Source organism: Terrapene carolina, unplaced genomic scaffold (genome assembly GCF_002925995.2).
Source record: "Terrapene carolina triunguis isolate 2854851 unplaced genomic scaffold, T_m_triunguis-2.0 Scaffold838, whole genome shotgun sequence".
NCBI classification, from domain to species: domain Eukaryota; kingdom Metazoa; phylum Chordata; order Testudines; family Emydidae; genus Terrapene; species Terrapene triunguis.
The window spans coordinates 7,351,229-7,376,904 of NW_020665189.1; the positions used below are offsets into that span (position 1 = coordinate 7,351,229).

The following is a 25,676-nucleotide window of genomic DNA, read 5'->3' on the forward strand; positions in this document are numbered from 1 at the left end:
GTTTCGCTGCACTCAGCTAGGCACACACCCGTGAGGAGAACAGGAGGGTGCAGGGGAGTCCGATCCTGCCACCTGCTCTCAACCCTGTGGCATGGGGCGGCCAGGCTGGCTCTGGCAGCACAGCGCAGGATCGGACCCCGCCTGCACCTAGGTGGGACGGGTGGCACTGTCCCAGCGGGGCTGGGGCTGGCGTGCAAGGCTGCTATGTCCTGGCTCTTCTCCCATACCTCCCGCCACGTGGGCAGAACCCCGCCCTGGCCCGGCAGCGAGTCCCTCCCGCGCCAGCTGATGCTTCCCCACACGTGCGCCTTGCCCTTTAAGAGCCACCGCTTGGCCTGACGCGGCATTGCTGAGACATCGCGAGATCCGGGCCTCTCCCTCTGTGACCAGCTCTGCCCCCTCGCGGCCAAGGGAACTACAAACCCCGACATGCGCTGCACAGGGGGCGGAGGCTGGCCTGAGTAGCCAGCCAATAGTGATGGGGAGAGCGCGGCCTGGCGGGACCAGCCAATGGCGGAGAGCGAGCTGAAAGGCGCCGATTGGCGGAGCCGGAGGGTCCCGCCCCCTTTTCTCCTCCCCGCCCTCTCCGGGGTCCCTCGGAAGTGATGTCACAGGCCCCATGTGAGCGGATTGCAACACATGCAGCGCGGAGAGGGGGAGAGAAGCCGGTTTCCGACGTCAGAGCCGCCGCGAGCCCCGAGCCGCCCCCGCCGCCGCGCAGGGAGGAGCCGCCGCCGCCGCCGCTGCCGGGGGGACAGGGCCTGAGGTGAGCGCCGCTCCGGGCGGGGTCGCGGGGCGCGCGGGCCGGGACTAACCGCTGTGCTCTGTGTGTCCGCCGGCCCGGCCGCCGCAGGGAGGAGGCGGAGGAGGAGAAGATGGCGGACGACCCCAGCGCTGCCGACCGGAACGTGGAGATCTGGAAGATCAAGAAGCTCATCAAGAGCCTGGAGGCGGCCCGCGGGTGAGCAGCGGCGGGGAGCGGGCGGGGCCTGTGCGGGGCCGGGGCTGAGGGGGCCCGGGTGGGGTCTCACCCTGTCCCGCCTGGGAGGAGGCGGGCGGCCGCCGCTCCCGCGTGTCCCCGGCGGGGTGGAGGCTCGGTCTCCTCGTTCCGCTGGTCCTGGGAGGGCCCCGCCGCTGGCCTGCGCGGGGCAGCGTTTGAACCGAAACCCGGGCCGGGCGCGAATCGCTCGGGGCAGAGTGAGCCCCACCCGGGTGGAGGGGGCCTCGCCGGCGCCAGGCGTCCGGGGCAGTGGGCCCTCGAGGCTGCTCCGCCCTGGACGATGAGGGTCAGGGGGACAGGTTACTAGGCCGCCCTACTCTCCCTGTGCGTGGCTCCCGCGGGCTGGGAGCGGCACTGCCGCCTCGCTCGGGGAGCAGGGCGGGCAGCTCTGCCAAGGCCCAGTACCGGGGCGATCGTGTTATGCTCATCGGTGCTGGAGCCCTGCTGACGGGCCGGCGGCTTCCTGACTGGAAGGACCACTGCTTGGGATCTGAAAGCAAAGGTGTCCCTGTGTGAGGACGGCCAGGGTGGCACAAAACATGAGGTGGAATTGATCAGGGTAATTAAATTTTCGTGCCTTGGAGTTTAAATCAATGAGTCTTCCCATGCGGACAAATGACCCCATAATAATCCTTTAAGGGTGCCCTGCAGCTTCCTCTGAAGAACTAAGTACTGAGCGCTACTGTACAGGATACTGGACTGGATGGCTCCATGGTTTGATCCCATGTAAATTCCCTGTGTGTCGTGGCATTCTCCCTTAAACATTTGTATAGGCGTCTAGATAAAGTTGGGCATCTAGGACAGTTGGCTCTCCACATTGCCCAGGAGTTCAGAAATGTGCAACATGTGATGCTTTGGGAGTCCAGATACAAAGAGCATTTTGATGATAACTGAGGGGAAAGGAGGTTTAAGCTGGCTGTGATATCTTAACTAGCTGCTGGCATATACTAATAGCAACTGGATACTTTCTTGGCAGAAAGTAAGCTATCCTAGCATTAGTAGCTTGTAACTCGAGATGTGCACATATCACTGAGTAAGTCTGGCAGTTGCCATGTGGTATGCATTTTGGTCAGCCCTGGTTTGAGATGAAGTTCCTAAAAGCTGGCATTTTCTCAGCAGAGCTAAAATGTGGGGGAATGTTAGGTGTGTATAGTGAAGTAGTCATTTCATACCCACACTAAGCTAGAACACTGAATGTCTGTTCCAGCTCAGGGAGCTGTAAGATACTTTCCCTTCCCTTGCAGTTGTTCCAGTATCACCAGCTGGGAAGGGGGTGGGGGGGCGGGGGAAGGGAGGCAGGGAATCTTTAGCAGCCTCTAATAATGTGTCTAAACAGACTGTTGAAACAAGCAGGTGCCTTCAATGTTTCAGTTGATTTGGGCTGAAAATAAAAATCTGTGTTTAAAGGCTGGAGTATTTTAAATGCAAGCAAGTGGGGCTGGAAGGGAGAGTGAAGTGCTCCCTGTAGAGAGATACTGATAAAAACTTTAATCACAAAAGTAAAGCATGGAATTTATTTATTTATTTATTTGGGGGGAGCGGTAAAGAGAAGTGCAGTATCTTCCTCAAGGCACCATTGTGAGCCTAGGAAATAGGTTTGTGTTGCAGTTGGTAGGTCTGTGACTTGCTTCATTAAGCAAAAGCTCTCTACAGCTGTTTGCCCATGGAAACACCACAGGTCCTCTGTGTTTTTCAGCACTGAAGACTAATCCTGCGCATCTAAGGGAAGCGGGGAATCGCCTGAACGCTGCTTTTCCTGGTGGCTGCAGAGCACCAAGCTGAGCATTCCAGGGGCGTAGCCCTCCTCTTGAATGGGGTGGAGCTAGGAACACCTAATGGCCCAGTTGTCATGTCAGCTGGATTTTAAGAATGTCAGCTTCTAGTCTGTGGGGTTTGCGGAGGCTTGTGCAGACAGTCCTATTGCTGATTTGGGTTTTACCCTAGATGCAAGGGCAGTCAGGAGAAAAGGGGGCTCAGGACTTGACTTTTGCTCAGTTCTTCTGCGGTCAGCTAGGTAGAGGTTTATATACTGCCTCTACTTTCTTTGGTGTTAGTGACTAATGGGAACTTTCCTCTTTACTATCACAGCCAAAAAGTGACTGACTCCCTGTGAGAGAACGAGGACCCCTGACTCCCCCAAAAGCTGGCAGCTAACCCTTCTCAGAAATGTATGGTCATATTATATTATAAGCCACTGAGTCCATCTGTGCCTCAGGCCCTTTCTCCAATGTTTTTCCTTAACAATTTCAGTGCAAAAAAAAAGGGGGGGGGAAATTGTTTGAAGCTGCTTGGCCTGGATGTTGAAAAGAAGTCAGAGTTCTTCACCCCTTGTTTGACTCTGATGATCTTACAGAGACAAGGTTGGTGAGGTGATACCTTTTATTGGACCAACTACTGTTGGTAGAAGAGACAAACTTTTAGGTGTGTGTAGTGAAGTAGCCATTACATACCCACACTCATCTAGAACACTGAATGTCTGTTCCAGTTCAGGAATCTGTAGGATTCATAGATTCATATTCATAGATTCTAGGACTGGAAGGGACCTCGAGAGGTCATCGAGTCCAGTCCCCTGCCCGCATGGCAGGATACTTTCCCTTCCAGTTGTTCCAGTATCACCAGCTGATACTGAGCTCTTATTCAGAGCTGTATGTTTACCTGGGGGTGGGGGGTTGTTATGGTCCTGGGTTAATGTGACTAACCAGCATATTTTTGCTGATTATATAGTCTGGCTCCCTAGGAGCCTGAGCTATGTCTACAGTGCAGCTTGGAGCAAGCCTCCTAGCTCAGGGGGAGTCACTAGTGCTAGCTGTGTGAACATTGCAGCCCAGGCAGCTTGGATGCTCAAGCCCACAAACCCCCCAGAGTCTGAGCTCAGGTGGCCAATCCAAGTCTCTGCTGCATTTTTAACACACTAGCTCAAGCCCTGCATGGTTGGGAGAGCTATGGTTATTAGAGCTCTTGTGTAGCTAATGAAGACAGCTTGTTTCTTTGAATTCAGAATGCAGTAGGAAACTAAGCAGGTATGGGGGGTAGTACAGGTGGGCACTAGAGTTTCCTGTAAAACTGCTTGTGAAGTCAGCCACTGTGATTTAGTGTCCCTCACTGTTTAGAGAGATGCTGATCATAGCTGGGCTGCATGGAACATTTACTAGCCATCATGTACTACTAGCATTCTGGTGCTCAGAGTTTCAAAGTATGTTGGCATAAGCAGGTTTAGTCCAGAAAGGCAGTTCTTTGGATTTTCTTTGTTTGCAGTAGATGGCTGTTGCAAGGGTTAGTAGTGAAAGATCTCAGCTAAGCACAGAAACCATAAGCCTCAGAAAAAAGGCAGCGTGGAAACCAGCAGAGTGAATGCAGTTAAGGAAAAGAGTTTTTCACAAAGGATAATATCCTCTAACTAAAGTGTTGGTGCAAAGCACCAGGCTGTGCACTAGAGAAATAAGGGACGCAGTGGATGGAGGAAGAGGAGCGTGTTGTGTTGGCTAATATATAGTAAAATCCTAGTGAAGACAAGGTAGTTTAAGTTAAACTTGTGCTAGCAGGTCAGGGAAACACCGGATTCTAGGATTCATCTAGCTCTGCAACACGTGTTAGAACTGCAGCTACCATGTCTTCATTAGGATTTTACTTTGGCTTGGTCTGCACTTAAAAGTTGTTGTCATAGCTACGCTGGTCAGGCGGGTGGGGAAAAAAGAACACTCTGACCGACACAGCTATGCCAACAAACCCTCTAGTGCAGATGTACTCCTCTATCCCGATGTAACACAAATTCTGATATAACGCGATAAAGCAGTGCTCCGGGGGGAGAGGGGCGCTCCGTGCTCTGGCGGATCAAAGCAAGTTCGATATAACGCGGTTTCACCTTTAACACGGTAAGATTTTTTGGCTCCCGAGGACAGTGTTATATCGAGGTAGAGGTGTAGTTGTGCTGGCAGAAGAGGGCTTCTGTTGATGTAGCTAACGCTGTTCAGGGAGGTGCTGTTCCTATGCTGACAAACTTCTGTGGGTGTAGGCTGTACCTATGCTATGAGTATGTTGACGGCTATGCTGGCATAGGGTCCATAGTGTAGACCAGGGGTTCTCAAACTTCATTGCACCGCGACCCCCTTCTGACAACAAAAATTACTGCACGACCCCAGGAAGGGGGACTGAAGCCTGAGCCCTGCCGCCCTGAGTGGGGGAGGGCCAAAGTCCGAAGCCAAAGGGCTTCAGCCCCAGGCAGAGGGCCTGTAACCTGACCACTGCTGCCCAGGCCTGAAGTCCTCAGGCTTTCCCACTAGGAGGTGGGGCTCAGGCTTCTTCCTCAGGCCCCACCAAATTTAAGCCAGCCTGTGACCCCCATTAAAATGGGGTTGCGCCCCACTTTGGAGTCCTGACCCACAGCTTGAGAACTGCTGGTATAGACATACCCATGGTGTGTGTGTGTGTGTTACCACATGTTAACTAGAGGGTCTGAGACTGAGATAGGTCTTTTAAAAATATGTTAACTAACATCGTGTTGTAAAGAGCCTAGTGTAGCCAGGACAAGTTATGCTCTAATGTGTTGGTTGCAGGAACCCATAAGTTGATCCCTGTTGAACACATTGTATCTTATACAGCCCCTCAGATGGGGATAGGCTCAGCAACTCTTCTCGACCTAGGAGCGCTAAGTTCTTCAGCACAAGAGAATTGAACCAGTGGAACAGGCTTTTCCTGTCCTCGGGAGTCATTTCCTTTCTTTGTGAAGTTGGAGGACCAGCTCTGAGAATTCTAGGATGGGTGGGTGGCAGGCATAGTCCTGGAGAAACAGGGTGATGCAAAGGGCAGGGTCTCAGAAGTGCATTAGTAAGAAAGGGTGGAGATGCGGTAAACAGTAACCAAAAGCAATGTCCTAGTTCCACGTGCTGGGTGTTACTGAGGTGGGTCTAGGTCTGTACAGCACAAGGTAATAAGTAGACACATGATGACAAAGCTATTCTGGCTCTTTTTTGACCACTTGTAACAGCTCAGTGAAATCTGCAGGGTGTTTCCAAAAGGGTTAATAAGTGAGTGAGATGCCAGGGAATACTTTTATCATGTCTATGGAATAGATGAGGTAAGCAGCAGGGATGTGGCCAGAAAACTGAGGGAATGGAACACAGGACTCCATATTTACCAGATGCTGACTAGGCAGAGGCCAGTACAAAAGAGGGGTCCCACCAGATAGGTCTGGGGCAACATTCCAGAGAATACCAGCTCCTGGGAAGGTGGTGGAATTCCTGTCAAGGTGCTGTCCCTGGACCCTGCTCTTTCTCATCAGCATCTGGCTAGTAAGTACCCACTGAATCAAATTTCTCTTCCCTTTGCTGCTGGAAGGGAACAGCTGTGGTCAGACACTCCCTGACAGTCCAAACTAGCCATGTCTTATTATTAGTTACACCCCTTTCTTCCAAGTTAGATGAGCTGCAGATTGATCTTGTAAAAGTTAATGAGGCAGTCTCCTTAGGGAGTGATGAAGGAGGGAGAGTAGCTATCTGCTTCTTATTGTGAGTGAGAGCAGGCAGGGCCTGAAAACCTAGGTACTTGTGACCCTGGTGACTAAACTTCTTCTAGCCAATGGCAGACGGGGCTGGGGGCCAGTAAGGTGAGTGCAGTATCCTGGAGAGAAACCCAGCCCCTAGTCATCTCCAGCTGCAAGGGAAGGGGAGAGTGCTGAAATTCTTACCAAGGTGCAGTGCTTGGTCATCTTTTTGGATCATCTTTGGCTATTGCGTTCTTGTATAACTGACTCTTCACATCCTCCATGTGCTGGGAGAGCAGCTCTCTTCTTTGAGCCTCCTGGCTGCTGCAGCAGTGGGACAGTGTCTCCACTCCTCTAGCCATTCCTATCCTCTGTGGTCTGGCTGCTGCAGAGGGCAGAAGAGAAATGGTATTGGCCACTGTACTCCTCCCTAGCCTCTTTTTATTTGGTTGATCCTCTTTCATCCCTCCCCCTTTGAATAATTCCCTTGCCTGCCTCTGTTGCTGCTCACAGCTTTCCCATTAGCAGCATAAAGCTGATACGATATTTGAATTTTCTTGGTGACCAGGGTACTGAACTAGATAGTTGTGAAACTGCCAGACTCATTAACTTCAACTGCTGCTTCTTGGTAAATCTGAATAGTGGCTCAGTTTCTGCAAACCATCTTGATCACGCTCTTATTAAACTTAGGTGATGCCGCCGTCCCCTCCGGGGGGGGGGGGGGGGGGGGAGGAGGAATGGATTTTCAAACCCAGAGTAAGGGAGTACAAAGGAGGACTGATAGAGGAGCTGTCCTTCCTATAGAAAGCAGGAGCACTTCTAATGGTGCCTGTACAGCAGAGCCTAATGACATGAGCATGTTGGCCACCTAAAACCATCAGATAAACTGAGGGTATTTGGGGGAAGGGAGATGATTGTGAGGATGAACACTGACTAGCTAGCAAATCATCTTCAACAACCGCATGCAGGACTGCTGAGCCTGTGAGCCCTTGTGTGAATCCATCGTTATAGGGCTGGAAGAGAAGGGTGATGGAGGGACAGCTGTAGTGAAATTGCTCCTGCAGGGCTTATAAGCTCTGCTCCGGCCAAACATCTGTGCAGCTCTGCACCCAAGTAGAGGGATTCCCTTTCAGGGGAAATAGTTCTTACTAAATGTTGTTGAAATGGGGGGCAAAGCAGAAACGTGGAAGGAGTGTTGTGGGGGCTGATATGGTTTGCAAACACAAGTAAGGCTGACAAATGGGTGGGTAAGAGTTGAGGGCAGTAGCTGGTGAAGTGCCTGGAATACCCATGGCTTACCAGGATTGTATAGTGGCTTTACTGGCCCATGATTCAGGTTTGCATTTCTTCCAAATTAAGTAAATAGCCTTAAAGAGAGGGGTTCACTTGGGAACTAAAGCAGATACTTCCTTTCATAGCAAGAAGAGAAATTGACCTGTTCAGAAGCAATTCTGCAACTAATCATAAGAACTAAACCAACCATTGGGGGGGGAGGAGGGGAGGAGGCTTAGTGATCGGTATCAACTCCATGAAGGCAAAGCAGTGCAGGCTCTTGCAGGAAGATGGATGCTATCCAGCAGGTCTCTTCGTGTCTTACATGTAGGAAAATAAACACAGGGTAAATACAAAGTGAGGTAAAAAGATTGAGGTTCAAAGGTGCATGCAGGAATGTCTGCAAAATACCACACTTAAGAGCTGACCTGTTTCAAAACTGGTTATACTTGAACACTAGCTGGGTGACTTATAACTTAACAAAGGTAGTACCCAGAATGTGTTGCAAAAAGCTGCCATTGTTTCTGAATTTTCCTGTGGCCCATCAGGCAACTTACTGACCCATGTGGAATGGCCCAGTTACAGGAGTAGCCTCAGGCTGCCATCGCTTTCCAGCCCTGTGCGACACTAATTGAAATCCGTTCTGGGTAACGGCACACTGTCAAAGCTGGGAGGGCTTAAATCAGATTTACATGCATTGTTTTGGTGCATGCTTCTACCATGCCAGTCTTGTGAGCTGGCAAAACTTTGTGGGCCCTTTGGAAGTTCACATACCCTGCTGGCTCTGGAGAAAAGGTAGATTTAATAGTGTGATATTGGCATGACAGGCCTCTTAACAAATGACCCATAACTTCTATTAAGTAGTGGGGATTATGCTGCATAGTACTAACCTTGAACGGCTCACGTTCTGCTCCTGTATGAATGAATGGGCACTCCTTTCTGAGAGAGATGTCCCTTTACACTTTGGCCTAGTTCCTGTCCTGTGTGGAGACAGGGCTCTAGCTAAAGGAAAAGGTTCAGTAGGGGCATGCTGGCATTTTGTTAGTGTGCAGTGGAGAGACAGTCTTGTGTCTGTTTTGATGAATATAATAAAGAATATATCAAAATTCAGCAACATGAGTATTTAAACTACTTATTGAAACAGCTCTTCCTGGCTGTAAATGGTTCACTCTACCAATAGCAGGCATAGCATAAGGCCTTGTTAACACTGCGTTATTCTGCCTCAACTATACTGGTCTAGTTAATGCAGTACAGCCCTCCCTAGTGTGGATCCCCCCTGGCTATTCCTGTGTTGGGCGGATGGATAGGAGAACTGGTATAAGGCACCTTTTTATCAGTATAATTGTACCCACATGCGGGTTTGTACTGGTATCGCTATTTCAGTAACACCCCCTCCCCGCAACTGACAGTTATACTGACCAGGCCTAAGAAGGAACAAGCTGCAGTATCCTTTCTCATTTGCGCACACACTTCTGGCCATACACCAAGTCAATGTCACTTAGTGCTCCTACAACCAAAGCCCTTGCAGCCTGAATTGGTATCCTCATTTCCATCTTGACCTTGCCCCACCTCTGGATCCTGGTGAGCGGGAGCTGGAAAACTCACTATATCAGTTTGAATAGGAAACTTTCCCAGTCCTGAGTCTGCAGCTTTCCCTGAATGTCATCCACTTCTGCACAATCTAAGCTTTCCTCTTAGCGTCCCTTGTGGTTGTGGAAAAGCTCCCAAAGGTGAGTGGAAGTGTAAACAGTTCTGTCTTCCTGAGCCTGCACTGCAGCCATCCAGCTCCAGTGCCCGTGCTGCTGCTCTGTCAAAATGCAGCAAAGTGCAAACTGACCAGAGCCTCGTCCATTGGTTCTGCTGCGGTGCACCCCCAGGTGTAGCTGTGAAACTCGTTAAAAAAGCAAATAGGCTTTACCTTGCTGCAGCAGGGCAAACTCTGAGCAACAGAGGCCAACAGCGACAGAGTCCTGTGGCACCTTGTAGACCAGGGGTCGGCAACGTTTGGCACGCGGCTCGCCAGGGTAAGCACCCTGGTGGGCCGGGCCAGTTTGTTTACCTGCTGACGCGGCAGGTTCGGCCGATCGCGACCCCCACTGGTCACGGTTCGCCGTCCCGGGCCAATGGGGGCGGCGGGAAGCCACGGCCAGCACATCCCTCGCCCGCGCCGCTTCTCGCCGACCCCATTAGCCCGGGACGGCGAACCGCGGTGAGTGGGGGCTGCGATCGGCCGAACCTGCCGCGTCAGCAGGTAAACAAACTGGCCCGGCCCGCCAGGGTGCTTACCCTGATGAGCCGCGTGCCAAACGTTGCCGACTCCTGTTGTAGACTAACAGACGTTTTGGAGCATAAGCTTTTGTGGGTGAATAAAATGTCTGTTAGTCTGTAAGGTGCCACAGGACTCTTTGTCTCTTTTTACAGCTCCAGACTAACATGGGTACCCCACTGATACTAGAGGCCAACAGTAGACTGCTCACTGAGGAGAACCTGAAATCTGAGACTGGGGAAGGCTGGGTTTGCAGACACCTCATGCAGCGAGTGGAAGAGCTTTGGGAGGGGAGAGGATCACATAGAACAGCAGCCAGAGGTGGGAGGGAGGTATCTGTATCACAGAGGCTACAAAATTGTCTGATAGGAATCCCACCACTCCTAGGGCAGTGTGGTTTGGCTTATCACCTAGGCGCTGCTCCTGGGCTATATAGCCCCTTATTCCAATGTAATCTTGTGCAGATTAGGTGACAAACTGCACTCTCTGTGTGAGGGGTGGGTTTGAGTGGGAGATGGAGGGGGAGAGATTAGCAAAGTTAGAAGAGCAGGGTTGAAAATTCAGTGGAGGGAGGTGTAGAAGGCAACGTATGGCGTGGAACAAAAGGGGTTTAATGTGATGGAGAGGAAGGATGGACACTGGAAATAGCAGAGGAAAAGATAGTACCAAGATGTGAAGGCAGGAAGGAAAAACATATCTAATGGCATGTGTGGGGTGGTTGGAACAGGCTAGATTTTAAAAATGCAGTAAAAAGTTGACTGCAAACAGGACACAACTGTCATCCCGCAGCAGGACTTTGGGAGAGGAGTGCGGCAATATGCACATTCACTGAGGCTACTTTCCAAGCCCTCTAGTCTTCCTTGTCTCCCTCTCTGGGCTCGAGGGATTTGCAGCCCCCATCACAATCTGTCTTGAGGCTTGCAGGGTGGGGGAAGGAGGAGGAAGCGGGACGCTGGAATGTCTGTGTGGCCAGAGGAGTGCAGAAAGGAGATAAAGGTACTCCCATCTGCACAGTCTCAGAGCATGCCTGCTTCCAAGCATCAAGCTTTAGGCATCGTTATCTCACTAACTGAAACCCCTCCCATGCACTGAACAGAGGAATCCGGAATTGTAAGGTGGTGGGATCACCTTTAATAAAACCACCTTTGCCTGTACTTGCATCAGGGTTGGGGCAGTTCCAAAGTAAATGACTCCATATTCAACCTGAGAGAGAAGGCTTGAGTTAGGTCCCAAATATTATGCATATATCCGCCAGGAATACTACGTGAGATTTATCTTACTGAAGGGAAAATAAGTCTCTTGTTTTGGGCTGAGGGTCCCTCAGTCAAGTCTGTAGCATGTGAGAAGAGTTCTGTGTTTCCTATTTCTCCTGAAGGCTCACCTAAATCTGTTCTTTAATAGAGATGTTGCTTAACTTCTAGGGAGTTCTCTGAATATTTACTGCTCTGGTAGATGAGAGAAGTGCATTAAAAGTCGTACAATTGACGGTGATGACTATTAACCTTAAGGAGAAGCTTTAGACTCCATAACTTAAGTTTCATAATCATTAACCTAATTCCTGTCCCATCAGTCAGCTTTTTGGCATCTCTGTAAATCTCTCTGCCTTTGCGTACTGAGCTCTGTAGGAGGTAGCGCAATGGCTATTGTCCTGTTAGTGAGATGTTGCAGGTTAGCAAGAGACACTTTCTCCTTGAAGAAGAGGTAGAGGACTAAGAAACTGACATTCAGCACGTGCTCTCCATGTCAGTTTCCCTTGTTCCTAATAAACTTGTCATGTTAGCTTGAAGCAGAAGGGATCTGTTAAGAGAGGCACCAATGGAAGTAGACTTCCTTACTTTATGGTTACTCTTGTGCTCTGTGTTCTAATTGGATTGCTGAACAGCTACTTCAGTTACAGTGTATAAAGAGTGCTTTATGAAACCTGATGTTGGCCAACTTTGACCAGAGAGCCCATCAAACCTAGGCTGTTTACCCCAGGCTAAAGAGAGGGCTAAATGTATGTTGTGTGAGCTGGCCCACTCTTGATAAGAGGGAGTGTTTGTAGAAAGGGTATGGCCCTTTTGTGGTAGCCAGACTTCAGATTAGAGGAGAGTTCTCAAACTTCATTGTGCTGCGACTCTCTTCTGACAACAAAAATTACTACAAGACCCCAGGACGGGGGACCGAAGCCTGAGCTTGCCTGAGCCCCACCGCCCTGGGTGGGCGGTCCAAAGCTAAAGCCCAAGGGCTTCAGTGCTGGGGAGGGAGAGCTATAACCTGAGGCCCGCTGCCCTGGGCTGAAGCCCTTAGACTTCGGCACCAGGCAGTGGGGCTCAGTCTTTGGCCCCAGGCCCCAGCAAGTCTAACAGCAGCCCAGGCGACCCTGTTAAAATGGGGTCCCGACTCAGTTTAAGAACCGCTGGGTTACAGCAAGGTTTTGCATCCCTGCCCCTCCTGACTAATAGGCCTTGATGGACCTATCCTTCATGAATTTATCTAGTTCTTTTCTGAACCCTGTTATAGTCTTGGCCTTCACAACATCATATGGCAAGGAGTTCCACAGGTTGACTGTGCGTTGTGTGAAGAAATACTTCCTTTTGTTTGTTTTAAACCTGCTGCCAATTAATTTCATTTGGCAACCCCTAGTTCTTGTGTTATGAGGAGGAGTAAATAACATTTCCTTACTTACTTTCTCCACACCAGTCATGATTTTATAGACCTCTATCATATCCCCCCTTAATCATCTCTTTTCCAAGCTGAAAAGTCCCAATCTTATTAATCTCTCCTCATATGACAGCCATTCTGTACTCCATTTTTATTGCCCTTTTCTGAACCTTTTCCAATTCCAATATATCTTTTTAGAGATGGGGTGACTACATCTGCACACAGTATTCAAGATGTGGGCGTACCATGGATTTATAGAGGCAATATGATATTTTCTGTCGTCTTATCTTTCCTAATGATTCCCAACATTCTGGTCACTTTTTTGACTGCCGCTGCACAGTGAGTGGATGTTTTCAGAGAACTATCCACAATGACTCCAATTACTCAGGAGGAGTGACACACATTGAGTACTACGGTTGCTCTTAGCTTATTTGGTCATGTGTATTGTTACCTAGCTGTGCACCTAGGTTACTTGGATGCTGGCCCTTGTGTTGTCCTTAGGCTTAGGAGTTAAATATGCAAGTGGCTGAGTGTCCGCCATTCACCGCTGGGAGCTGATTCTGTCTAAGGCAGCATTACACTCTTTTATAAATGAGAGCTTGCCTTCTGCAGTCTGTCATGGAGCTGGATAAATATAAATCCACGGGGTGGGTGTCTGACACCCCTGTTCTAACTAGTCTTCCAGGACAGCACTTTTCCTTGTGCCATGTGTTATCCAGAAGGAACTTGTAACTGTAAAGGGGAGCTGGCCATTTGCCTATTGCCTTTCTTGCCTGTCAATTTCAGAAGTGTTTCTTTAGGCTTTTTCCTTCCCCTGCTCTTCATTTTTCTATTGAGCTATGCTAACAGTGCAGATGTGCTCCAGGACACCTTGTTGCATGTCTTTCATAGCTGATGCATTGGCAGTCAGTGTAAAGAACTCTCTGGGTGCATCTGATTGCTAAGCTCTGATGCCTCTAGGTTTGGGAAAACTACACCACATGATGTCAAGGAAAGGACTTTAAGACAAGCATTTGGAGTGACCTGTGTGCCCTGTAATCTTCCTTCACAACGGTGCATGAATCACTACCAAACAGCATGGTTCTTGCACAGAGCATTATTCACGAACAGATCATCACTGAAACTGACTTTTATCTGAAAGATAGACACAGCGAGAGGTGGGAGTGGGAAACTGAGAAGGGGACAACTTTCTGTGCTTACTGGTGAGTGCTTTGCAATCAGTTCGCTATTCCCCATGTACCCCTGAGGCCTAAACATCTGAATATGCAAATCTGGCCGCCTTGCTTCAGTCATTCAGGGTACATCTTGCACCAAATTGACTGGCCTAATAGTGTAGTGCAGCTAAAATCTTTTGAAGTTGGAAAGTACAGTAATTGGTGACAGAGTATGGTGGCAGAACTAAGTCTGCTAGTGAGTCATCCGTGTCTGAAGTATAAAAGTGTTCACATGGGTTACCAATATCTGCCTCACTGCCCCAGGAGAACCCTGGTGCTCCAGGCCTGCAAGGCTCCTCTCGGAACATGCCCATACCGTGATGCTTTGAAATCCTTGGCTGAAAAGTGAATACAGCCAAGTGGCAGTAACTAATTCAGCTTCTGCTCCCCTGTATGGGAGCTATGGGATATAGAGAGAGCACTTTACCCACCACTGAAGTGCAGTGACCACGGGCAGATCAGTGGTTCCTTACCATCATACGTCAGTGCTCTGCAGCAGTACATGGGCAGCCAAAAATGCCATAGCCCACTGGAACGGCAGGGCATTCAGGGCAGCAAAATGGAATTACCTGAGTTGGGATCTAGTGAGGAGACAAACTGTGGCAGAAGTTGTCAGAGCAACAGTTGCAGCTTAGGGACCTCCAGAGGGGTGGGTGAAGGGAAGAGGCCAATCTAGAGGCTGCAGAGGGGAGTTGGTGGGTCTGACATGTCACAAGAGCCCAGCAGTGACACCTGGCCTAGTTCCTGCCGGATGGAAGTATGAGGAGGTATATGATCTGGTTCTTCTGTCACCTCTTCCACTCCACCCCCACCATCCCCAGAGATGAGCCATGCATGCTGAGTGCAGGAGTCAATGCTGGCAGCAGGCCAGAAGCTGCTCAGGGGAAGCATTGCCTCTGGGTAGCATCTCGCTGAGTGTAAGCAGTCTCGCCTCTGCTCCTTCACTCAACACCCACCTGTCGCATCCTTGTGGGGCTCTCTCCCATAGGCCGGAATGAGGTCCCTGCCTAGACAAGGCGTTGGGGGAGAAGAGCCTTGCCACTTAGTGTCTCTTGCTTGTTGGTCTCAGTGCTTGGCTCCCCAGCTTGCATCCAAGGGTTGTACAGCAGCTGGTGACTGTTCCCCCTGCTACCCTCCAGAACTCCCCTCCGTAGGGGGAGCATCTCTTCCCTAAGGTAGTCCTTGGTGGGACAGAGGAAGCGGGGGAGCTTGGACAATCCAATGGTCCACGGTGTGGCATCTGTTTAGTGCTGCCTGATCTGGCACATGGGGTTGAGCAAGAGCAGGGATCGAGTTTACAGGGCTGGGGATAAGAACTATGTTGAGAGACTGGGCCCAAGCTGTCACTTCAGTCCACAGTGCTGTTAAGCATTGCAGCTCCCTTCAGTGCTGCTAAGCTGCTCTAGTTTGCCACAGGGTGGAGTGGGGCACTACAGGGCAGCTGGGGTACTAGCTTTGCACAGATCAGAAGTGCCTTTCAGGGCAAGGAATTCCATTTCCTTCAAGTTCCCATTCTCCCTCATTATACCCAGAGCTACAGTTAGAGAAGGAATGTATCAGACTCCTGCCACCACAATCCCAAGCAGATGGTCCTTCTCTTTCCCAACTGCTATCGGATACTTGATCCCAACTTCCTTCCACCTAGCAACTGGCCCTTTTCTCGGTAGTTGAGCATAGCATTCCACGTGGTCCAACAAAGATGCTGCACAGAACGCTAGCAGTTCCTGCAACCTTCCTTTGGAAGGACGCTGTCCAGAACATGGGGTGGTGCTCTGCATCTTGGTGCACTTGAGAAACCCACACAAACGGCAATGTATTGATGCAAGAGAACATGGGGCTTTTACTGAGTCTATATTGAGAGTTGTAAAATGTTTGCCACTTAGTGAATAAATGCTCCGGATGACCTGGGTTTGAGCTCAGCCTGCATTTGGGGCCCATCAGTTGTTGCTTGAAACTTGCACTGTCCAAACTGTTAGCTAATTTCTTGGCTCTCTTTAGATATCTTTGAATCATTTGTCTACTGCTCAAGGGACATTTAAAGATTCTGATTACTTGGAATGGATCACATGGCATTTTGCCTGTTCCTGATTGACTGAGACCATCTCAGGAAGGGCCAGTTCTGTAGAAAGCATTTTCACTTCCCTTCTTGGAGTTAGTTCCTCTCTGGCAGCAGATTATACCAGTTACTTGAAGACTGAGCCAGGGCTTTCTATTATTGGGTGCGTTTCAAAGTGATGTTGGTCTATCAAGCCCTGAATGGGTTTGGGCAGTGGCTACTTGAGACTGCTGCTCCTTGTTTCTGTGGCAGTGCTGGCGCCTATGTGGGAAATGCTTGCCCTATCTGCATGCACCCCAAAGCATGACATTCAGGGTACCATGTAGGTAGGATAGCATTGTCAGGTACTCATCCTATAATGCTAGGTGCAGAAAACAGACGGAATACAATTGGGGTATTGCCTAGTTGAGGGTATGACTATAGGTATTCAGTAAAATGGCGTATGTGTATAAGACAGATTTAACAAGAAAACCAAGACTAGCAATGATTTTATTGAGATTTGTTTTTGCAAAATCCACGTTGAAGAACACCCATCCAGCACTCTGAGCATAGGAATGTAGAGGTAAAGTAAAACTCCGCCAGAGCGGCAGCAGCACCTCTTCCTCCCACCCAACCATAAATCCTTTGATTCTGAGCCACATGGCCAGCATGCGTTGTACTTTCCCACTAAACACCAGTCCAGCCCTCAACCCTTGCTCACGCAGTCTCTACTTTGTGCCAGGAAGGTCAGCAAATTCAGGCTATTTCAGACCTTCGGGGGGCCAGAACATTCCAAAGGAAAGGAGGAGGCCTTACAGGACTACCAGCAGCTCCTGAGCAAGGGGATCAAGCTCAGGGGCCTCATTGCAGCTGTGGCAGTATGGCATGGGGAGAGGCAAGGCAGTATCAAGTCAGTGAGTTTCCAGATATTGTATACACCTCTACCCCGATATAACGCGACCCAATATAACATGAATTCGGATATAACGCGGTAAAGCGGCGCTCCTGGGAGCGGGGCTGCGTGCTCCAGCAGATCAAAGCAAGTTCGATATAATGCGGTTTCAGCTATAATGTGGTAAGATTTTTTGGCTCCCGAGGACAGCGTTATATCGGGGTAGAGGTGTGTGTGCAGAATCCTGCCTTTTCTGAGCCTTCCTCCCCCACTAATGTAGCATTCCTTGTTTTTGCCGTATTGGATTCTTGAATTCATGGACACTTGTTGAGCCTCAAACACCTGGAGGCCAGTTGTGTCTATTGATCATTCAGAAATGTGGACGTCTGGATGAATGTGTAGTACTGACTGATGGAAGCCGTGCACTAAAAGTTTCAGTCTCCCATTTGGCTATGGGACGTGTGCCTCAGTGAGGCATAACCTGCAAGTCAATTATGTATGGCAGTGGGGAGTTCTTCTGCCCAGCCCGTTGCCACCACATTAAACATGGAGGGACTTTGCTTGTATTCTCTAGTCCTTTTTTGGGGAAGAAAACACACAGGTACATCCAGGAAGGTGACTCTTCTGATAGCAGTATCTGGGCTTGATGGTTCCATAGGAAGTCTTCCAGTTACAGTATGTAGCTAGGATCACTTATCTGCATATCTTGTTTGTGGTAGGCTCTCTGCAGGCTCTTACAGTTAAAGAAATAAGGGCTTAGAGTAGCCCTTTGAGAACATTGCTCCCAGCTTTTACTACCTTCAACTAAAGCAAGCCAACTCTGCACTTGACTGACAGCATTTAGTTATTGGAGAGACATGGTGGGTGACGGTAATATCTTCTATTGGACCAACTTCTGTTGGTGAAAAGGGCAAACTTTAGAGCTCCCCACAGCTCTTCGGCAGCTCTGACTACTGACATTCCTTACATTTGCTGATATCTGCTCATTACACCTTGTGATATTAAAGTAAAACCATCTATTGTGGAACAGCTACTGCTCAATTGCTTTTTCTGTGTATCTAACAAAGGTTCCTCTGATATTTCAGTGTAGGCCACTAACTCCTATTTATTTAGCAAGGTTGGTTATAAACAGCTATAATCCTCCCTTGCCAGCATCAGGTCAGTAAGGCAGTCTAGAGTGAGCCTAGCTCCTCAGATTTCCACCTGTGATTGCTACTTGCTCTCCTAGCACTCTGAAAGATCCTGAGATGAGAATCGCTGTCACTACGAATGATCTGTGTGGTACCAAACCACATTGGAGTCTAGGGCAAGAGGCAGCCAGTTTGCGGGGAGGCTGTGCGCCCCTTCTGGAAGAGACTAAACTGATTGCCAGCTTGGCTTATCCATTGAAACTTGAAAATGTGAAAACCTGTTCAGCTCTGTCTAGAAACCAAATCCCTTCTCAGCAAGATGTCCGCCTCTGGTAGGAAGCTCAAATGCCGATCGTAATGAAAGTAACCGTCTACAAGTACAGAAGGCAGCTTGCTCCAATGAAATATGCCACTTGTCTTGTGAACGTTCATATGCTGGCTGTGCTCTTCCTTCAGACTGACTGGAAAAGACACCGAAACAAGTACAGCTTGGAGTTGCAGCTCCCCGGGCTGGACCAATTCAGCACAGCCATGCCAAACTAGTTGTCTAAAATGTCTGCTCTGGAAGTTTGGAAGTTCCACTGTTGCTTCACAAAAGAGCCCAGAAGACATTTTTTCTGGCCCTGCAGATTCCACAACAGCCCCCAGAGGTTGCAGCGAGATGGATGAGGCACTTGAGGATACTCCGACTGGGAGGTGCAAGAGGATTTTATGGGGAGCAGGAATATCTTTAAGTGCAAGCTGTTGCTGAATGCCTCTATGCCTGATCAGTGGGACGCAAATCTGTGCTGCTCACTTTTTTCATTTTTTTTTTTTTTTTTTTTTCTTTGCAGAACTTGGCTAATGACCAAATAGAGCACATCCATTACTGGGAGTGGCAAGTGTTAACACTAACCCTGATGTCTTCCTACAGTTATTAGACTCTTGTATAGCACCATGTGGCCATATAGAAATTCCATGATTGTAATAAGACTCCAGGATTAGTTACTCTCCAGTCCCTTGGAGCTTACCATTTAAAACCTTAAAACAATTTGCTGTGTATAGGGAGAATAGAAGACATGTTACACTGTCCTAGTGACTTAATTCCTGGCAGTTGTGTCATAGGATCACGTTGGATCCTCAAACCTGTAGTGATTGGGGAAGGGTTTCAAACTCTGGCCCTTCTCCGGGTTCTGCTCTGGAACTCCTTATGCTGACATCTACTTAAGCTCTGGCCACACTTAAGTATGAGTTAATTGTTGATTGCTGACATGGTTGGCACACCAGGTGATAGGATGCTATGGTTACTAATCAAGTCTTAAGTGTTTCCTCCTTGTCAGAGGCTGGCACATGGTGGCTTTCCTGCCATGCAGTGTGGACAGGAGCCCCCTAGTATGTCTGTTTGGCTGGTCCTCACCCTGCTGCCCAGAGCTGGAGGAATCTTGAGTTCATTGCCTCATCTGCTGCTTCTCTACATGCATGCTCCAGAGAGCGCCCACCTCCTTGCTGAGCAAATGTCCCAGAATACTTCAGACTGAGTGCAGTGATATCACTGCTGAACTGTGACTACAGATGCCATTAAGAGGATGACAGGAAAGCTGCTGTGCAGACAAGCTGACCTGCCCGTTAACAGGAGACAATGTGCCTCTAACAGCTTACGAATGCCTGGTACAAAGGACCTTAGTACCATCCTTCTAGCAGATCTAGTAAAACTTTTGTTGTGGCTCACTAAAATCAGAGGGGAATTCTTAAAATCACTGTCTTCAGTTAAATGAAAAGTCCCATGTGTAGCTAAGTAGGAGGGAATCTCTCTCTTCAGTCTTGGCCTTTCATGGGCGGCTATGAGGGGAAGGGAACAGGGAGAGTCAGCCGGAGTTTTAACACAGTGGTGCATGCTCAGCAACCAGTCTGAACACTCCATTAATTCAAACAACTTTCATGTCTCATGCCATGGCGTTGATACTTAAATTTCACTGTATTGAAAACTTTATTGTGGCAACCACTTGGTGGAGCACAGCTATTCCCAGCTACGGTAGGGGGTTCATGTCTTGCCGCATGCCATCTAGGTAGGAAATACAGTTACACAGTCATGTAATCAGTTGGTGGACTTTGTGCCCCTGTTTAGATTAGACTGCGTTCCTACCTGGATTTGCAGTTGACGCGCTTTCCTGTACATAATTTCCACAATAATTCTGTCTAGAACACACAATTGGTATAGCAGTCAGAGGTCCAGTAAGATATGGGGTATTCAGAAATATTTGTCTTCTGGTGCCAGGGCAGTCTCGCTGTGACAGTATAGGGGTTGCTAGCAAACGTGATTTTCTGAGCCCAGATACAGTGCATATCACTGTAGAAAGAAACACTGTCTTCAGTGCATCTCAGACTCTGGGCTCAGTGTGTTAAACTGTAGAAAGAACAGTGCTTATCTGAAGATGACTATCTCACAGCTATGACTTCAGATTTACAGGAATAGCTTGGCCATGTAGCAGCATGACAAGTTACAGATATGTAATCGCTATGAGACAGGAAAGCTGCTTTCCTGTGGTAAGCTATTGCTGATGCAGGTGAGAGTTCTGAGAACTTTGTCATCAGGGTCTTATTACCACTGTAACAGCCACAGCTCTCCAGCCACCATGGGATGACTCTTAATACACGTTCCTTTGAGCTGGTGTCTTACTGGATTTCTAGTTTCCTAGGTCCACTTAGTATTAAGTTACAGAAGCTGATGGTCCTGTCTCTCAAAAGCATTCATGGATCCCAGTTTGGGTAAGTGAAACTACTTCAGAGCGAAGAAAATCATTCTGAACCCAGAATGTTAAAACTTAGTGCGTTTGGGTTGGCTGTTGATCTTCCATGCCTTCCTTTTAATGAAAAATAATTTGGCTGCTTTTACTCACTTACCCAGCAGATGGCAGCAGAATGCTCGGCATAAACTACTGAGTGGACCTGAATAGCCGTGATAGTGTTGAAAAGAGATGGCTCAGTAAACTGGAAAATGACAATTGAATAACTGAGCTGTCTGTCTTTCCATGCCAGTTTCAATCTCAGACTGTGCCATGCCTTTCTAATGGCAAATCGTGAGCCTGCTATCTTATGTGATTCTGCAGGAACCACTTAACACTGAAATGGCCTTCACTATGTGAATGGTAGTGAAGCATGTCAAATCAGAGGAAAGCACTTGGCATGCTTTCACGTGAACAGGGAAGGCAGAATTCATTAAAGTGCTCGATATAAAGCAGAGTATTAATGCTAATCAAACTCTGGCTTGAGCAGAGCAATTCAATGTGCCTTCTCCCTCCTCTTCGGACGCCTTTGCTCTTGTATTGCTAACTGCAGTAGCAGACTGCAAGGATCTCTGAAGCCGGCTGTGCCATTATGGCCAAAGATAGTGGGAAGATACCCACTGTCTCATATGTTCTAGTCTGTTTTGAATGTGGCCACGAGTGGTTCATTGCAACAGGATTCCTTGCTGCAATGTTGAGATAGGATTTACAGGTGGCACGGTAGTTTGGCACTGTACTGTAGTTTCCCCTATACCCTTAACCATGGGTTGTCCAATCAATCTGTCACGCTAGCGTGAACTTGGACGGGTAATCCATCACGCAGCGATGGCTCCTGTCTCAGGGAAGCCTGCAAGATGTGGGATTGCCTGATCTGCTTGCTGCCCTAGCTTATGTGAGGGAATGGTAGCAGGAAGTGGGCAAGCTGTGCCAGTATGTATGTATGTATAACAGATCTTTGTCTAAAGCTAGAATAGGAACAATGGCATGCTCTAAGATAGTGTGTGAAATTCTAGGCAAGGGGGGGCTTGAGGAACAATGGGTTGATGGGGAAAGAACAATGAAGTTACAATGTGAAGGCTGATCTCCGCCATACACTCAAGAAGATCCATCAGTGATGGATGATCTCGTACCAGGCCAGGAGCACACTTATGGAACCTCCTAAGTGCTCTCTCCATATTTTGTTCTACACCAGGGCACTTTTCTGCATCAGCCTATTATCTCTTCCCATCGCTGTTCTCAGTGGAGGAGAGGGAGAGAGACTTGTGTGAAATCTCCAGGACTCTGCTGTTAGAAAGGAGTGCACAAAGTGTATGGACCTGCACATGGCAAAAAACCTTTCCCCCTGTTAGAGCAGGACTATTCTTATTTCATGCCACAAATAAATTGTCTTCAGCTAATAGTGTGAACTAGGGAGATTTCTAGTCTCCAGGTGTCTCAGGGTGCTTTCAGAGGAGATGTCTATACCTTTTCTAAAGGTAGCATTCACTGGAGTGAGCTCCTACCCAAGACTGAAAACCCCCTCTTCCATTCTCATCAGCCTTTCTCTTAAAGAACTAGCTGGGAGTGTTCGACCATTGTGTCTCCCGCAAGGTTCATGCCATTCAGTGAGGTAGCTAATTGCTTGAAAGAGTGGTATGAAGTACTCTGTGGCTGCAGTGACCTGGAAGTCAAAGCTGCACTTGAAGATCTGTCGCTCACGTTCCCTTCGGGGAATAACTTGTATGCAAGTGACTCTTCACAGCTGTTTGATTCTGTGAGGGGCGGTTATGGATATTTAAAACCAATTAGTCCTCTTTAAGGTTGGGGACTTGTTTAAACTTATGCTCTTGGGTCAAACTTGGCCCAAAATGTAGGTCTTGGAAAACACCAAGGACACTTGTACATTCAAAGGCTAATGGAAAGTATGCTTTTTTTAAAACCTTCCCCTGTGTGTTTGTAGCTGGGCACTTTGGAGGACTATGCTAGTGCTTGAGACACTGAAGAGAAAGCTGCTGAGAAAATGACATGCCTACTTTCCCTCCCAAACTGAATTGCAAAAACCAGTCTGGCTTTTAAACTGTTCTTGCTTGGCAAAGTCAGTAGTAACACTAATTATAGTTAAAATAAAGGGATGTTCAGATTTTCTGGTAGTCCACTCGTTTAGATGCTGCATGCATCTCGTGTTTGTCCCAGGCAATTACTAATGGGTCAGTTTAAAAAAGAACAGGGGGATGGGGGTTCCAGAAAAGAGGAGCCCCTTGTACTTAGCACTAACTCTCAGGAGTTTGAATCTCATGATACTTGGTATCTGTCTTCAAGCCCCAGCTCCTGGATTCCTGTGATTACATGAGAATCTCATTTTCATTTAAAAGTAAATTTTCAGCCCTTGTGGCTAGAGAAGTTCAAAGTAAACCCCAGAGAGCTCAACCCAGAAGACCAAATAAAAAGGAATCCCAACCCCATTTAAAGCCAATCTGTGATTCTTTAGGGGGCCTGTTTCATGGTTTTTTTTTGTTTTGTTTTGTTTTGTTTTTGGAACGCTTGGAGTTAGCAATGCTGAACTAGCAGACATGCTCGCACAGTCTAGTAGCTGCTTCGCAATCTCATATTTGTTTAAAACTAGTTATCTTAAAATGGCTTCTATGGTTGTGTGCAATGTGAAGGGGCTTGTAGTTACTCTGCAAACTGTTCTTTCCTGAGTCACTTTCACTTCAGACTTTTGTATAAAAACTGAAATGGAAAGAGCCCCTCCCAAACCCCTCATCCCCAGCTCCGTTGGATCATGGGCAGCAACAATTTTCTTCAACTGGGTTGCTAGGAAAAAAGTTTGAAAACCACAGTCCTAGGGTATTGTTCATACCAAAGACATTCCTGTATTCTCCCCACCCTAAGCAATATGTGCTGTCTTAATTTCTGTGATTAACCCCATTTTTGTTCCTTCCTCAGCAATGGCACCAGCATGATTTCGTTGATCATTCCCCCCAAAGACCAGATTTCACGAGTGGCAAAAATGTTAGCGGATGAGTTTGGTACCGCGTCAAACATAAAATCTCGAGTGAATCGCCTTTCAGTACTGGGAGCCATTACATCTGTACAGCAAAGACTCAAACTCTATAACAAAGGTAACACATGGCCTGTATGGGACTCCTGCTTGCTAAACATTTTCCCAAGGCAAACTGTCCTTACTACGATATTTGCTTGGGCTGTTGCAGCAGGCTGGCTAAGGCAGACCGTAAGTTGCTGTTAAAGCATGTTGTCTATTGCTGCCTCTCACCATCCTTCTGCTGCTTTGCACTAGTAAATTTCCCCTCTGCCATAAAGATGTTTAAAGCAAGTCACCGTTTTGGTGGGGGGGGAGGGGTGTGGCTCCTCCAATCCACTGCTTTGAAACCCTAGCCCCTTTTGTAAACCTATGCAATCTCCAGTGTGTTGGTACAATGGCCAGCACAGTGGAGCCCAGTCCTCACTGCGAGGACCTCTGAGCACTGTCATGAGTGGGCTCCTGGTTGCCTTTCTTTGGCTATCTTTGTGGGCTCAATTCTGAAACTTGAACAGTTTAAAAGGGTGTGGATTCTTCAATGTTAAATCCATACTTTCCTGCTTAACTTGGCCTTGGTTTATCTTTTAGCCCCTCTGTGTATGAAATGTGACACGGATGTGCAAATCTGGGGAGGAAATAAAGCCTCCCATCAAGGTGTACCCTCGAAGGGTCTAATTGTGCAGCTCTTATTCAAGCAAGTAGTCTGACTCCAGTAGGACTGTGCACAGAAATAAGAGCTGCAGGATCAGGCCAGCTGTAGGAGAGCTGCCATGTAGGAATTGATAGTCTTTATGGAGTGATGCTGTTTAACTCTCTTCCACGCCATAAATATTTGCCTTCTAGCTGGTTTAAGAGCTGGGTACATGTTCTTAACTTAGTCCCAGGGAAGTCTTTGTCATCATATTGCATTGAGTTGCCAATAAATAACTCTCCTGTTGGCAAGCTTACTCCTTTTAGCTAGCTTTTAGAAGTGCATTTGTGCATTGCTCCCCGTGTAGCTATGATGAGAACACACAAATTAGTCCTTTGGGTTTCTTGAAGGAACAAGTGAGGTGTGGGGGGTGGGTAGTGGGCTGGGGGTGGGAGGGGGAAGGGGAACTCCTGTAGTAGTGTGGGGAAATTTGAAATTAAATCCATATGTCCTCAGATCTTGGAAATCCTGGTGTTCATTGTAAGCAATACTGAATGTAATATTTGGTGATCTAAAACTATGGTACTTCATGTGTCCTTTACAGTACCTCCAAATGGTCTGGTTGTTTACTGTGGAACAATTGTGACAGAAGAAGGAAAAGAAAAGAAAGTGAACATTGACTTTGAGCCTTTCAAACCAATCAATACATCGTTGTATTTGTGCGACAACAAATTCCATACGGAGGTAGGAGAGATCCTGTACTGCTCACAGGTCTTGCTGTAGCCAAAGCATGGTGATGCATTTCAAACAGCTGTGCTAGACTTACTAAATAATTCATATTGTACTTGTATCCAGACTCCCTAGAGCAGTAGATCTTAACAGAGGAAACCAGCCTCTTTGTGTAAATGCTGTGGGGTGACTTATAACTGGCTTGTGTTCAGAAATGCATGATATTTGCTGATTGGGGTTTTGTCTTGAAGAGATCCAGAGTTCTCGTGTCCTCAAACTCTGCTGCAGCTAAACTTAATAACCGAAGTGGATAACTTGGCTGAGTTTGTATAACTCACAGGCTTTTCTTTGGAGTTGGTGGCAGGCCTTGTCTAGCATCAGAGTGCTGTGACCTCGGAGTATTGGTTGATCACAGGATGACTGAGCTGCCAATGTGATATGGCTGTTAAAAAAGCTAATGCGGTCTTGGGATGCATCAGGCGAGGTATTTCCAGTAGAGATAAGGAGGTGTTAGTGCGTTATACAAGGCACTGGTGAGACCTCATCTGGAATACTGTGTGCAGTTCTGGTCTCCCATGTTTAAGAAGGATGAATTCAAACTGGA

At 48.1% G+C, this 25,676-nt stretch overlaps 1 protein-coding gene across 1 annotated transcript in view; it reads left to right on the top strand.

The window, feature by feature from the left end:
• The first annotated feature begins 729 nt into the window (after positions 1–729).
• The window catches only part of ETF1 (eukaryotic translation termination factor 1), a 39,211-nt gene continuing 14,264 nt past the window's right edge, over positions 730–25,676 (top strand). Inside the window, exons 1-4 of the mRNA XM_024206156.3 lie at positions 730–766; positions 854–961; positions 23,619–23,794; positions 24,948–25,087. Coding sequence (XP_024061924.1) covers positions 876–961; positions 23,619–23,794; positions 24,948–25,087 — 402 coding nt within the window. The 5' untranslated portion in view covers positions 730–766; positions 854–875. The remainder of the gene's footprint in view (positions 767–853; positions 962–23,618; positions 23,795–24,947; positions 25,088–25,676) is intronic.